Source organism: Nilaparvata lugens, chromosome 2, assembly GCF_014356525.2.
Source record: "Nilaparvata lugens isolate BPH chromosome 2, ASM1435652v1, whole genome shotgun sequence".
NCBI lineage: Eukaryota > Metazoa > Arthropoda > Insecta > Hemiptera > Delphacidae > Nilaparvata > Nilaparvata lugens.
In genome coordinates, this window is record NC_052505.1 from 70676108 (window position 1) to 70691210 (window position 15103).

The following is a 15103-nucleotide window of genomic DNA, read 5'->3' on the forward strand; positions in this document are numbered from 1 at the left end:
AGAAAGCATTAACATTAAACAAAACATTTCCCATTCACTTTTTGTGGAGCTTACAGCTATCATGATAGTTGTTAACAATCAAACTATCCAATCAGTCTATAAATTTCATTGATTAGCTAAGTAGCTCAAAGTTGACGTTGTTGAAAATAGAGCCAATAGAAGTATTTGTACCAACAAAATCAAGTGCCTTCAATAACGTGGAGAGACTGATCATAACAGAAAACAAACAATGGAATTTTGAATTTGAAAAAATGAAATAAATTTAGCTGTTCTACTTCCATCAATGTATACTTTGGATGCATAATTCTTGTTCTTAAGTGACAACTATTGGGATCCCATTTCAAAATAACTCACTAATATTACTAATTTTGTTTATATTGCCATTGTAAATTATTTACTAATAGTTCATCTACTAACAGTTTCTATTAGTAGAGTGCACATAAAACAATGATAAGCTAAATAAATAATATATTATACATAAATACAGAACTTAGGAGAGTGATTATTGTGGTATATAATAACTCAAATTGGATAAGGGCCATTTTACTCCCGTTATATAGGAGCTTGAGTTCTACTCCATTGATAGATCAGATTCAAAATATCTTTCTAGATGTTCGGAACTCATTAGACACAGTAATCATTTTCATCATTTTCCCCGAAACACAACCGAAAGCATGGTGCTTTCTAAGCACCATCCTTACGAAAAATAGAATTATTATTTATTACATTGGCTCTAAACAGGTCTCGTAGTTCCTAGGTGGTCAGTTCTGTGTGGGATGCAAGAAGCATAAGTTTACACGATACTTCCATCATCCCACCATCCATCACAGTTCATCAATGTCTGTTCTCATCTCTGTTCTTGACTTATCCCTTCCAACTTTTAAAACTTTGCTGTATTGTGAGTTATTATAAATAAACTGGTTGCCTGGCTGGCTGCACGTCCTGGCTGCCTAGTCTAATAGGGGGGGGGGGGGCAATTTATTGGAAAAAACTATGGAATTATCTCTTTCCATTGATATGAAGATTTCGTAGCTCGAAGTATTTGAAGATTTCCGAAGTATTCATTTAGAATGAGCAATTATGATTTTTCAAAATACGATGAATCTTTTGTAATAACCCTGTATTTTAATTATTTATTTCAAGACATTGCTTGATAATCATTATTTAATTGATTCAATAATACAAAATAATTTGGTGGAGGATCAACAGGCACAGCCCAAACCTGTTCCTCCCCCGAATTTTGATTCATTAAAATAGTCCAGAAAGTAGGTTATGTTTTCTCCACTTAATAAAATGTTGTCCAATTTTCTAAACAAACACTTGAAACAAGAAATTTTGAATTTAAAAAGATTAAAATCCAAATTAATAACAAAATTCCTCTCATTTAGCACTCAAACTGTAAAATATTGATTAATTTGAAAAATCTTGTTCCGAAAATTAAAAACATGAATGAATAATATTTAACCCTTCTCATGCCCACACATACTAGTATCCAAAGTAACATTCTCTCATCATTTCTTTAAAAGTTGGCAACCATATAAAGTGCAACAGAATAAATTATTTATATGATTTACACAATTATCATTACAGATCAACCTCGTTCAAATAAACTTGATCAAGAGCAGGACTAAATAATAAATCATTTAATTTTTTCCAATTCATTGTAGAATGTTGCACTGATCGAGGTGAGTGAAAATAAGCGCAGTAGCACAGCACAAGTTTTGCAAGCCGTTTAATTAGTTACTACTAATCAATTGTTGGCATCTTTTAAGGACACCGCTGACTAGATGGGCAGATGCGGGTGCTCTGTACAGTGTGATAGCGCCTTTTTATAGATTATTATTGGCAAGCCTTGAAAGTGTAAGCGTGTCTTATCCGTATCGGAAATAAGCAGCAAGGCAATGGCGCCTGGACCTCCTATACACTTTGCTGAGATGTACTATATATACTGCACTGGAAGCGGCTCGCCTTGTGCTATCGCTGTTGCTTCCGCAGTGCGCAATAACACTATATCTATATAGATGATAAGAAACTAGTGCCATTATACCTGTGTAGGTAATCGAGCATCCAAGGCCTGTCGCTAGAAATGGTAGTCACTGTCCAGACTTTCAGAATACATTTTATATTCATTATCACTGGCTGATTAGATTGAAAGGCAAATTATTCAGATGTGGGGAAGGATTACAGTGACAAACATATTACATTATTACAGAACATAAGTTTCATGAAGATAAAACTTATTGGTAAGTATTCCTTCAAGTGTATAAATGGTACCTTATTTTAATTATGGTTGAATACATAATCATGCTTCATTTATTGTATTCTATTGTTACCGTACAGTAAATGTTTGATGCAAAATAGGTACTATCTAACAAACACATGCATTTCAAATGCTTGAAACTTGAATAGTAAACCTATAATAATAGAACAAAGGACAAGAGAATGGACACAAAATATGAGGTAGCAATACTCGTGAGCCATATGAGTATATGAGTGAGCCATTCCCTATATATGAGTATGATAATAATCTAAGTATTTTGTCAAATAAATTAATAACGTGTAATGACAATTAATAATGGATACGAATCAAAAATAATAGCTTATTCAACGTTTTTGAATTTCTTGAATCAAATTTGAATTTCAATACTGAATAGATGTCATTATTTTTGTAGGAATTGAGTAGATTTGGGACGAAGGCCGAAAAAAGCAATGCCTACTCATATCAATAGTAATAGCTATATTAATAATAAAAAAAATATTGAATAGAATTGGGACTCGTTGTAAGAATCGAGTAGATTTGGGAGAAAGACTGAACGAAATAAGCAAGACTTACTCATATCAATGATAATAGATATTTCAATCACAAAAATAAATATTAAATTACATTTGGACTCTTTGGTACTCTTGCATAGACTGTAGACTGTACAGCCTTCATATATTCGCGTTAGAAACTTTCGATTTGTTGAGGTGAATTGTAGAGTTGGAGGATTCGCACTACACACGCCACGCCATCCGTTCTCATTTTTACTTTCTCTTTCTATATCATTTCCAGTTCCAAAGAAAAAGTAGTGCCTCGTAATAGCATCAGTTTGAATAATTTTATCAATACTGAAAGCCTGAATCAAGCGCGGGCCTATCTTCCACATGCAAAGAGCCAATATTATGTGGATGTACAATAATAGAGTAACAAAAACTATATTATTTTTCGTTTATCTCTGATTATTTCTCATCAACTAATTATTTCGTTCATCTCTGGTACAATATATAAAAATTACCTAGTTATTCACACTAAAGATGGAAATTTTAGCTCAATTTCACACACAATAGTTATTTGTGCAACTAGTGCGCAAAGTGACAGTTTGCTGCACCGAAAGAAACGTTTACGCACGAGCCGTAGGCGAGGGCGGAATGGTTTCTTGAGTGCAGCAGAGGAACTTTGCGCACGTATTTCACATTAAATTTTTCCTACAGTTACCATTGAATATGAGAGTGGTTGATTATGGGTAAAATGATGGCTGGAATCCATCAAATGTTTGTCTGTATAATTTTGTTATTAATAACAACTTTAATTTATTTTAAACTTGATAATCATATTGAAAACTAATAATCGATAATTTATTCAAATTAAAAATTGAATTAATCCAATTAATTAGAAAAATTTTGAGTAAATCTTAAATCAATCAATCAATCAATTTAATCTTAATCAATCAATTTATTAATGAAAAAAATATTTTTTGAAATAATTAAAAATTAATAATATTCAAAATGTAGAATTTATTGATTTCTCATTTTTATTTATTTGAAAATCAGAAAAAATATAGATAGAACAAATTCGCATTCAAAATACATGCCAACAATGTCAACAGCTGATTGGGATGGCTGCAAGATAATACGCAAAGTAATACTTTGCGCACTAGAGCGGAAAAGTGATTCTTTGCGTTCTGTAATCAGTGCAGGAATGGTCACTTTTCAAGGTAACTGTAGGAAAATATAATAGCCTATTATATTAGCTTGAATGATTAAGGCTCAATTCCATTTGAATCGAATAAAATTGAATACTGTACATAAAAACAAGATTTTAAAATGCTAATACAGTAGTTGATGAAGGATGTGTCAGTAGATATAAATGTGTAACAATAAGAAATAAATAAGCAATATGAGAAATTTAAAAGTAGCAGGCTAATCGGGAAAGAAATTTGATATATTTCCATTCTATTAGTGCATTAATTAATACAAAACATGCATTGCATTTCTACAGCAATATTATTTATTATCGCTATTGCCTTTTTGATAGCAAAAAGTAATAAATTCTTAATCACTAAATTTCAATAAGAATTTGTGAAAGATTGATCGAGTGACATAGGGATTCATACGAAGTTTGTTTTGCAATTGCACAGCAACTCGGCATCACATAGTGTGTTTGTGAGTCAAATGCATCTTTGTTTCACAAAGAAGCCGAGTCAAGTTTAATAATAGAAGATTCAAAGTCGATTACATGACCCGAAAGTGAGGTTATGTCCCTCGATAAGTTCGTGCATTCTTCTACGAGCACCGTCAATGACGTTTCAAACAATTAATAGCCTCCAGCAACCTTCGTCACCAACTTTATTGCTACTTCCTTAAACTTATTCTTGGCTAAATCCCCATTTAACCGACATTAGCGAATTCCTTCTCAACAAGATGTAAATTTCGGGGATAGTTCGAATGAAGAAAATTCAACTTATAGGTAAAGAGACCAGTACCTATTTTTAGACGAAAAAAAGTAACCATCATCGTGGTCACGAACCACAGAACATTATAATTTGATATTTCTGTTAAAATTACAGTACCAGTAATTCATTTGCAGTTTGAGAGCTGGAAGAAATATTGCTGAATATAAAATTGCAAGAATAAATAATAGATCATGTAACAGGAGGTGTGAAAAACACCCAAGGTTGAACTCTCAGCAAAAAATCTAGGTAGTAATTAAATGTAAGTCAATCGAATACTGCAATTAAAATCAGTTAGAGGATTGACTGGAGACGTTAAATGGAATAAAAAAACGAGTTGAATAGAATACTGATTGAAGTGACTAGAAATGGACATTACGTAGTCTATAAGCCACTGAAGACGAGGCTAAAGTGTAAGTTAGTGAGGCTATTCTAAGGGGGAGTAAAACTGGTAAATTGAAAAGACTGAAACACATCACTGTAATCTCTCTCATGCTTTCATGCTAAAGAATAGGGGAACGACACATGACTCTCCATAACGCAATAGACAATAATCTATCATGTTTAATTTTAAACAATATAGCTACTCTGGGCCAAATAAAAACTGAATGTAGTTCACGATAACTCAACGATTGAGTTCAACAACATGTGATAACGCTAAACAAAGATTCATTCAAATTTTATATATTTTTGAAATTAATCAAATTCTCACTGTCGTCGGTAGATAGTTCCTAGATAGATTGCGAATTATTCAATGTTTCAAAATTTTTAATCATTAGCAAAAATTTATGAAATGTTCAGCATTATTTCCCAACACAACATTTTTGAAGAGAATCAATCGAAGAAGATTTTTGTTTTTTCAGGGCACCATAAAATATAGCGTTGAAGAAATTTTAGATTTATTAAATCTATATTGCTGAATAACATTGGACATGACATTAAAATGATATCAAACAGTCTTAATGATCTTATTTAGGTAACCCGTGTTTGCACCGGAAAAAATTGATTTATAAAATGTAATCTCCTTATGTCCAGGAAAAATGAAAAACTGAATAATAAATTATTTGTAATTATGCCAAAACTACGTGGATAATCTTCATCAGAGTTGAAAACTCTCATCAAAATCAAAGAAAGAGTGATTGGTTTTCGAACCCACAACCTTTCCATTCATGAATCGCGAATGCTACCAATATTACGCCACGGGTTCACTCGGGGAAAACTATGGTAGGGCTTTTATTGTGGCATAAACTTTGAATCACAAACTGAATAATTTTTATTATTGCATTACCAAATTAATTGGTTGATTGGGATAAGAATAAGACTCGATAAATTCAGAGTCTTTATATAAAATTACAAGTTGAACAGTTCATTAGTTCTTAAGTGATGATGTGAATGCGTCAATTATTGTGTAATTCCTATCCCGTACATGTACGTATAAACCAATCCCTTCATTTAATTTTTTTTTTTATTATAGATAGATGAACATAGCCAGTCATAAACGAAACGTTTAAAAATGTATAAATAGGAGAAAAACATAAACATTGATGAATATAAATATATTCATGACTAGCAGGTAATCCGTGCTCCGCAAGGGTCAAATTAAAAACTTTACAAACTGAAAACTTGATGTAATGATCTTGAATAATTGAAAATAGGCCTATAACCATCCTCTGTAAATGAAGAATCTTCATGCAAAGTTTCAAGTTAATCAGTCCAGTAGTTCAGACGTGATAATGCATCATTCGCAAATTTCTTATCCCGTACGTGTACAAGTGTATAAGCCAGTGTATACGTGTATAAGCCAGTTCTTTCCTTTATTATAGTATAGATGATTAGAATCAATAATGAGTATAAATACATAATGACAATTATTGACGTTTATTTCAATACCGTTTACACAGCTACTAAGCCATTAGCAATGACAAATGCACATTGTTCAAACATTGACCTAGTTCTCACTCAAAACAAACAGTTAATTCCTATATACAGTAATAATTAATATTCATGTAGATGTAGGGCACGAACATTGGAAACTTATTTGTGAATCGAGATAAAGTGTTCTGTCATGATTAGCGATGTCAAAGCACTCAGTGTCAGTGGCTTCGGATAGTTCAACTTCAACATCGGTGAATAGAGATGAGATGAGATGAGCCTTTGTTTGAGGAATGAAAACCACGGCTAGGAGAGTGCATTCAATAACGAACGAGTCTAAAATAGCACGACAACCAATCAGAAATAGAATCAATGTTGACGAAATCAAACATGAACAGGGAATACTTTGAAGAGAGAAGAATATTTTCGGGCTGTTCAGTGCCAGAGTACGAAAGAGGCCACGGCCTGCTATGCCGGGAGATCGATAGCTTGACCTTGCGCTCAAGAGGTCCTGCATTGTACAATCAAGTTTATGGCCTTCACCGACAAATTCGGCAACTATTCCTAATCCTATTTACAAAACTCAACTCAACAGACCTCCAGATAAAACTATGTTTCAAGATATTCTTGAAGAAGAGGCTCGCAACATTGAGTTTGAATGAGGTGTGTTGATGTGAAAGTGATATGATAATGTTTTGGTCTAACAGCCGAAACTAACAAGATGAAACATGTCGTAGACTTATGTAATTGCTTGGATAATATTATCCATATCCATATTATCCAAGCAATTATACAAGTCTACAACATGCTACATCTTGTTAGTTTCGGCTGTTACACCATTATCAATCCCTAGTAAACTCACAGATTTTACCGAAACTGGAAACTAGTATTTCAAATTGTTTTAATAAGCCAGTGCCCAGTGGTTTTGGAATTCGTTTCAAAACTAATGTATTATTATTAATATTACATTATACATTTATAATGTATTATTTAATTTCACTAGTGAAATTAAGGTTCACTAGTGTTTGAAGGGAACACCAGTATAGATAATATTATTGAGCCTAAACATTGATTTAATTATCTATCAAATATTTATTAATAATATTAATATTAAATATATTTTATTTCAATTGACTATTGAATTGATTTAATATACTAGCTATTTTTAATCTAAATATCTTACTATTGCAGGTTCGCACTATCTGAATGTTGTGAGAATAGCCCAATGCTCGCATGTTTTAGACTTGTGCAGGGACGATAAAAGATACCATGAAGGTACTCTCTGTTCAAAGTGGATTTCGAGCAACCATAAAGTAAAGTGATTTAAAAAAAACCATAGCTTGGACGTTAGAGGTGCTGAACAACAAAACGGTATAAGAATTTCCATTCTTTTGACAACAGACAACTCTTTCCAGGAATCCTATTTCCTTGGAATGATACGGCATTGAATTCAACTGAACAGTTTCATTTAAATATTACAGCGTATTTCTCTCGAAAATACGAGAGATTAATGGTGTTTTTTAGTTTATGTTTAATTATAAGTTGAAGATTGAAAAAATTGAGATTAGCTACGTCCTGTTCCCTGCACACGTCACAGAAAAATTGTACTGACTGAATAAATACTCAGATTGAACCAAACTGATCAAATATTGCAATTTTGTCAAAAAATCATTGATAATTCTACTGAGTGTATTTTTACAACTCACTAGTATCTGCAATATCTGAATTAGTTAATTATTGTAATCTTTCACTTGGAACAGCATTTGGATTGAGCTATAAATATATACCACATTATAGTATGTAGTTGAATGATCTTTCAATAATAAGCTATCAATAAAGATAACCTCACTGTTACAATTTACTTTGTAACTGTAAACATATTTTTATGGAACTGATGTTATCCATTAACAGAAAAAGAAGTCTGATGTACATAATTTGACTAATAAATATTTTAGAAAAGCAAGAGTGAAGAAAGGTATGTTTTTGAAACGATTGAACAACATTGGCTAGGGTGAAGTGAACCACCTGACGACCTGGCATTGTATCAGATACACAGCCAACTGCTCACAGCTGACCTGTGGCTATTTGCGTCGCCTGAAGAGAGACAACACTAGTTACACCAGATGAGAAAGCAAGAGAGAAGAATAGCAGGAAGACGGAGTCAAAACATCACAGATTGAGAGTTTTCTACAACTACGCAACACACCAAGGACTATAAATTTCAATTAATCAAAAACCTGGCTAATAGATCATTTTTCAATGCAAAATGGCGTTTAAATTGGGCTACACACTAAGCTATATTTTTAAATTGACTCTTTGTTCATGTGGAGATCCAAAAACCATAATACTACGATGAATAAAAAAAAACAAATCGTTAACTATACAAATTATTTTTATTAAAGAAAACAATATACCTGTAAGCATATAATACTTGAGTTTCTAAACTCGAGATATCTTCTTGCCATATAGGATATTTAGGATAAATCAAGATGATGCTAAGAGCACCGTAATAACTAGAATATTAACTGGCCAGTTCAAAACAGTTGAGTGATAAAAATATTTTTTTGTATTCACACAAATTGCTTTATTAGCCTACATTACGTGTTTGCATACTTTCCTCGAAAGTATTTTCAAGTAGCTTGAGTCTCCATGTGCACAAGAAACTATCACGAGTTTCATACCTGATTAGAAAAGTTTTCCAAAGCCACATTATTTATAGCTTACTATTGTTGGGCAATACTAGACATGCCACCAAGCTGGAGAAGAAACCCTTCTTCTTCACCTTGTGAAGGTAAGAATGGACACTTCACTCACTTGTGGAGTTTAGTGAGCCTCGATTTAGGGATTTAGCACCTCTACAGGATGAGTAACGATACAGATTAGGCTACTTTTATTGTAATTGTCTGGAAAACTTTTCTTCTACCAACCTGGAACCCCAGTCCTTCAAGTAGGTGGTTCAGCATATTTACTTTATAGCAAAACCACTGCCACATTATGAAATGTTGCGTTCTATTCTTTATTTCAACACCTTTGATATAGCATCATTCAAATCCTACCCAAAGACCGAAATTTGAAGGAAGGGGCCGAGGGCCAGGATCTCATGGAGTTGGGGGTTACTGATACATGGTTTCTTACTGATTATAATATATATACATTGAGGAGCAATATGAACATTTGGGTGTGCAATTGCAATCATGTCTGGATAAGTTATGTTCTAAAATTGTAATGAGTAATCGATTAGCCTATTTATTGCTTGTTTCTATTATTTTAAATTTTACCGTGAACCAGCAACGGTTATTAAATAGTAAAACCATGACATTTTATTTCGTGCAACCTAAATAGGACTCACCATAATATATAGCCTACTAATCACTCTGCAGTAACAAAGTATAGCATACTGTATGAATAAAAAGTGTCAAAACACTCAAGTTAGTTGACAATGGTATAATAATTTAAAAAAGAGATCTCAAAAGGGAAATAATTATAAATAGGCTTAATACTTTCTTTCATTGCTCAGACAAGTTGTTAATGTGCCAAAAATAATGTTTTTTATAAATCTGAGAAACTTAACTTAGCCTAGAAATAAAATATTTCTAAAATCATGCTGCTTAACAGTAACTTTTTCATAGATGACATAGGCTGACTCACATCAAAGCATGTCAAAAGGCTCACTAATTCTAGAACTGATTTTTTGCCCAATCCGCAATGATAGGCCTATCTTGTGTTAGCGATGTCCAATGACATGACAATTGGAATCATCATCTTGGATTAGGCTAAGCCTATTTTAAAAAAAAACGCACCAAACCGTAACTTCATCCAAGTTATTATCAGCTTGGTTTGTATTCCTAATATATTCCAATTAAATTGAGTGCCAGATTACACAAATTAAAATCTGAGGAAGTTAGATTATTTGGCAAAAAATTGCATCAATATTTAAATGCATGAAAGTATGGTAATTGAATGCTGTTTGAAAATCAACCATGTAGAGAACATATTATTTTATTTAGACAATAATATATCAGTAGCGCAAAAAATATCAACTAGGTACTTACATTATAAAACTATATAAGTTAACCTAACATTAATAAATTAAAGTATCACAATAGACTTACCTTAAAATATCCACCTTGATACAATGTTTCTGGAGGTCCAAAGATAGCAACTTCCCATTCAAATAAATTGTCTTCACGGGCTAATTTCACACGAAATCCTTCAACGGGTTCTTCCTGTAAACTCTTATACTCAAGAGCTAACGCTCTTACTGCACTACCAGTAGGCTGTTGAGCCATGATAATTTCTTCTCAAAAGCACAAACTATCGTTTAATATTATGGATGATGTACCTGGTTATGGATATACAAATTTCAGTAACTGCAAATTACAACTAATTTCGATAAAATATTAAAATGACGTCATTTACAAACAACCACTCGCGCACAAGAGTTGAGCTTTGGAAAAGTACTTTACACAATTTTAACAAATCGCAATACGTTAATTACACTTATAGAAACACCATATGCATCAAATAGTAATGTTTATACTAAAAAGAAGCACAATTAATGACAAAAGAAACAAGAGATGAAAATAAAGTCAGAAAATTACAGTGTTCAATGCACATCATATCACGACCACAACTAAAAACGAAATCAGCTGTCTGTTCTCTTCTTGTCTTGAGTAATGAACAGACCAAAATCTTTGTAGAAAATGGTAAACGAAGTGCGCATAGAAGTTCTGCGCAGATCTTTAATCATTATTCTCGTATGCTAGCGCTACCTATACACTTTTCACTGAATCTTCATGGCGCTAGTTATTTGAATGCTAAAATTGTTTAATATTATTATACTGTATAAGTTAATGTTTATTAGATATTTTTAATAACTATTATTAGTATTATTATGGTATTGTGTGCGTTTTCTTTAAATAAGAGAACAAAGTCTAAATTCGAGGGAAAATAAAATTGATATTATTGGGCTATACCACGGTATTTAGATGAAAAATCTTCTATATACCGTGGGTATGTAGAAGAGCTTCTATCTTCTATCTTATATTATATAGCTTCTATCTTCTTCTATATACCGTGGGCTATACCGTACCAGCTTTGTGACTATGCGACTAGCAAGACTCAAAATGGTATAAGAGCCAATTGGTGAAAACTTAAATAGTTTTAAATAAAAAGTATTCAAGCCAAGCTCCAATTTAGAAACCTTTCAATAATATCCACCAAGTAGGTACACATTAATTTCAAAATACAGTGTCAGTCGCCTTATCTCATATCCATTGGAAAATTATTGTACATGCGGTACCAAGAGTCCATTGTTCAGACAATATGAACATGAAAAATTTGTGCTTGCAAAATGTGTTGTAGTTATGATTTTAAAACATGTAAAAAGAATAGTTGAAATTCTAGAACCAATTTTTGCATGCAAAATGATCTTGTGCTTTTGCAAAATCTAGAGTGCAAAAAAAATTTGCACCTCTGTGATTTCCGTTGAAGATATATTTTCCAAGTAGGCTATACAATTTTATAATTTCCGCAAAATCAGATAGAAAAAATCTTTTCTACCATTTTCCAACTATTGGAATTGAATACCGGTACACATCTCTGTATTCAGTAATAAATTAGCCTATCAAGGTACACATTTTCAAAAACAAATTTTAGTTTTCAAGCAACTAACATGATATGAGTTTATCTATCTTATGCTTGTTTCAATTTGAAATAGTAGTAGACCATATAGCTTATCAAAATCCTCTTTATAAGATGCTGGCCCAAGATGAGTTTAAGAAGTATTTAGTAGGCTATGACGTTTTTTGGGAGCTACGGTACCTACTCGTTATTATAGTTTGGATTAAGCCAATGCCCTGAAAGTCATGTTTTGAGTCTAGTCTGGGGTTAGGTATAAGTTAGGCTGTTGGAAGCCTGGATTGTATAAGTTGGGGATGGAAGTTATAGTCTGTATAAAATAAGTTTATACTTGGTCCTCCAACCGAAAAAATAACAGCGTTGCCAGGTGTGTAAAATTGAACTTTTTCAAATTTTCAATTTAACCTCAAAATTGTTTGTAGGATAATATTATCCCCAATATTCAAAAAGTGCTAAAAACAGTTTCAGGGTTGAAGGATTAAAAGAAAATTGACTTTTTTATTGAAATTAAAAACATCACAATTTTTTATTCTTTTGAATATCACTTCTACCAGAATCATGGGGTGACGAAATTCGTAAGAAATTTAAATACAAATAACGGGGAGAATGTCTTCTTTCTAAAATTCATCAAAATTTATTTCCTTAAAATTTTATTCATTTTTGAAAATATTGTAATTCAGTAGGCCTACTCATTGATGATAGAGAGTTTCGAATGATCTCATTCTATTAAGAATTTCATAATTAAAAGAAAGACAAGAGCGAATTTTTCTGTCCGATTAAAGGATTTGACAGAAATAGCTGAAAACTGGAAAATGAACCGAAAATACGAGGTTCTTGGGGCACTCTGTTTATAGAATAGACAAGGAAATTTGGCATGGAAAATTTGGTTCTGGACTTCTATTATATGTGTCCAAACATTACATTAAAAAGTCAGAACTACAATATAAATAGCAAACACCAATGTATATAGTGACGACTATTGCAATAGCTGAATTTTTCAAGCATTCTGTCAACGTCTTTGTTGATCCTAGCTAATATTAGCTATTGATACCGTACCGTAACGTAATGGTGGCACACCATCAAGCCGCTCTGCTTCATATTGAAACAGAAAAGCCAAATAATACGTTCTCCCGACTACTTTCAACAATTGGAAAAGCAATTTCAATTATTTCTGAGAAACTTTCTCGCTTTCATCACCCACTTATCTTTTGATACAAAAAAGTTTCTAGCATGTTGAAAATTCAATTTTTTTCTGCTCGACATTGACGAACATAATCACTAATTGAAAAATATTTATAAGTGGGATGGAAATGATTCAGATACCAATAGAAAAGTGACATTCTCCCCGTTATTTTGATATACAATTATTGGGCTATGAATTACGACATCCTATGATCCTGAGAGAAGTGATTATTCAAAATGAGAAAAAAATTGCGACGTTTTTAATTTCAACAAGAAAAGTAAATTTATTTTTAATCCTCCAACCATGAAACTTTTTCAGCACTTCTGGATATTCTACAAACAATTCGCTATGGTTAAATTGGAAATCTGAGATAATTTCAATTTCACATAGTCTGGCAACGCTAAAATTTCATCGGATGAAGGGCAGTCTCAACTTATTTTATACAAACTATAGTGACCAAGTCAAGTTTGTATGTTGGGTGATCGAAATTATCAAATTTGATTTGCTGGAAAATCTATTTGGTTGCACTAGCACTGTGAAGTCGAGTTGTCATGGATCACGTCGATTTCGGACGTCATTTCAACTGACGTCTTCCATTTTTCGACAACATTCACGCACGCACAAAATCATCACTCATAACGTTTCCTGCGTAAACTTGGATCATTCCTCGTTAGATTTTTGCTTGCAAAAACGAGTACAACGCTTCGTTCGCAACTAGCAATTGGCGGGAGGCGTCCATGTTTCTGGATCTAATGAGTTCTGTGTCTTATGATAAGTGCTGATCATAGGTTGAAAAAATGACCGTCGTACAAAAATATATGTTATATATCGTAGGCCTGCACATTTTATATTGAATCCATTGTACCTAGAATGTATTCTAGGTACCTTGATTGAATCTAACCAAAAGTGGATTAATCTATTTGGATGTATATACAGGCCTACTCAGCAGGGACAGACCAATTGAACATGGGTGGATTTGAGGAACACCAGCATTGACGACATAATAATTATTATGTAGCCTACATACTACAAATATAGCAATGATCTCAAGAAATGCGAAAAAATCTCATTTTTCAATTTTAGATACCGGTAGATAGACTTTCAGTACAGTTTTTTTTTTAAATATATAGAGTATCAAACAAAGCCCACTTTATTTGTCACTATAATAATTGTTGCTTTTTTTGGTCATTCTAGCACTCGAGTCCAAGCAGTTCAGTAAATAAGCAATTTAAATTGAGGTTGAGATAATTGTAAGCTTGTAAAGAGTTCTCAATTTAACAGATTCATGATTAAATAAACATATGCTTACAATATTCGTTTCATATTTCTTATTTCTCGTTTCATATATCAAAGATGAATGCGTTGATTTTTTATGAAATCGAAAAGAAAACTTGGAAAAGTAATTGATAGTCCAGTCAATATAGACATAAAAAGGGGGTCTGCTTACAATAATTGTTTATATTGTAGTTCTGATTTTTTAATTTTTTGGATGCATGAGAGAAGACCAGAACCAATTTCTTTATGCAAATTTTCCCAAAAACCTTGTATTGTCGGTTATATGATTTGTAATTCTGTCCACGAATAAATAAATAAATTTTTCAGTTATCAGCTATTTCTACCAAATCCAGTACGTAGTCAGACAGGAAATACTATAGGAAATAGTATACTATAGTATTATAAGAAATACTGCTGAAATGAA

At 32.4% G+C, this 15103-nt stretch overlaps 1 protein-coding gene across 1 annotated transcript in view; it reads right to left on the bottom strand.

The window, feature by feature from the left end:
* Positions 1–11312, bottom strand: part of LOC111043317 (ubiquitin-conjugating enzyme E2 R2) — a 35510-nt gene extending 24198 nt beyond the window's left edge. The window contains exon 1 of the mRNA XM_022328230.2: positions 10694–11312. Coding sequence (XP_022183922.1) covers positions 10694–10870 — 177 coding nt within the window. The 5' untranslated portion in view covers positions 10871–11312. The remainder of the gene's footprint in view (positions 1–10693) is intronic.
* Between the last annotated feature and the right edge of the window lie 3791 nt (positions 11313–15103).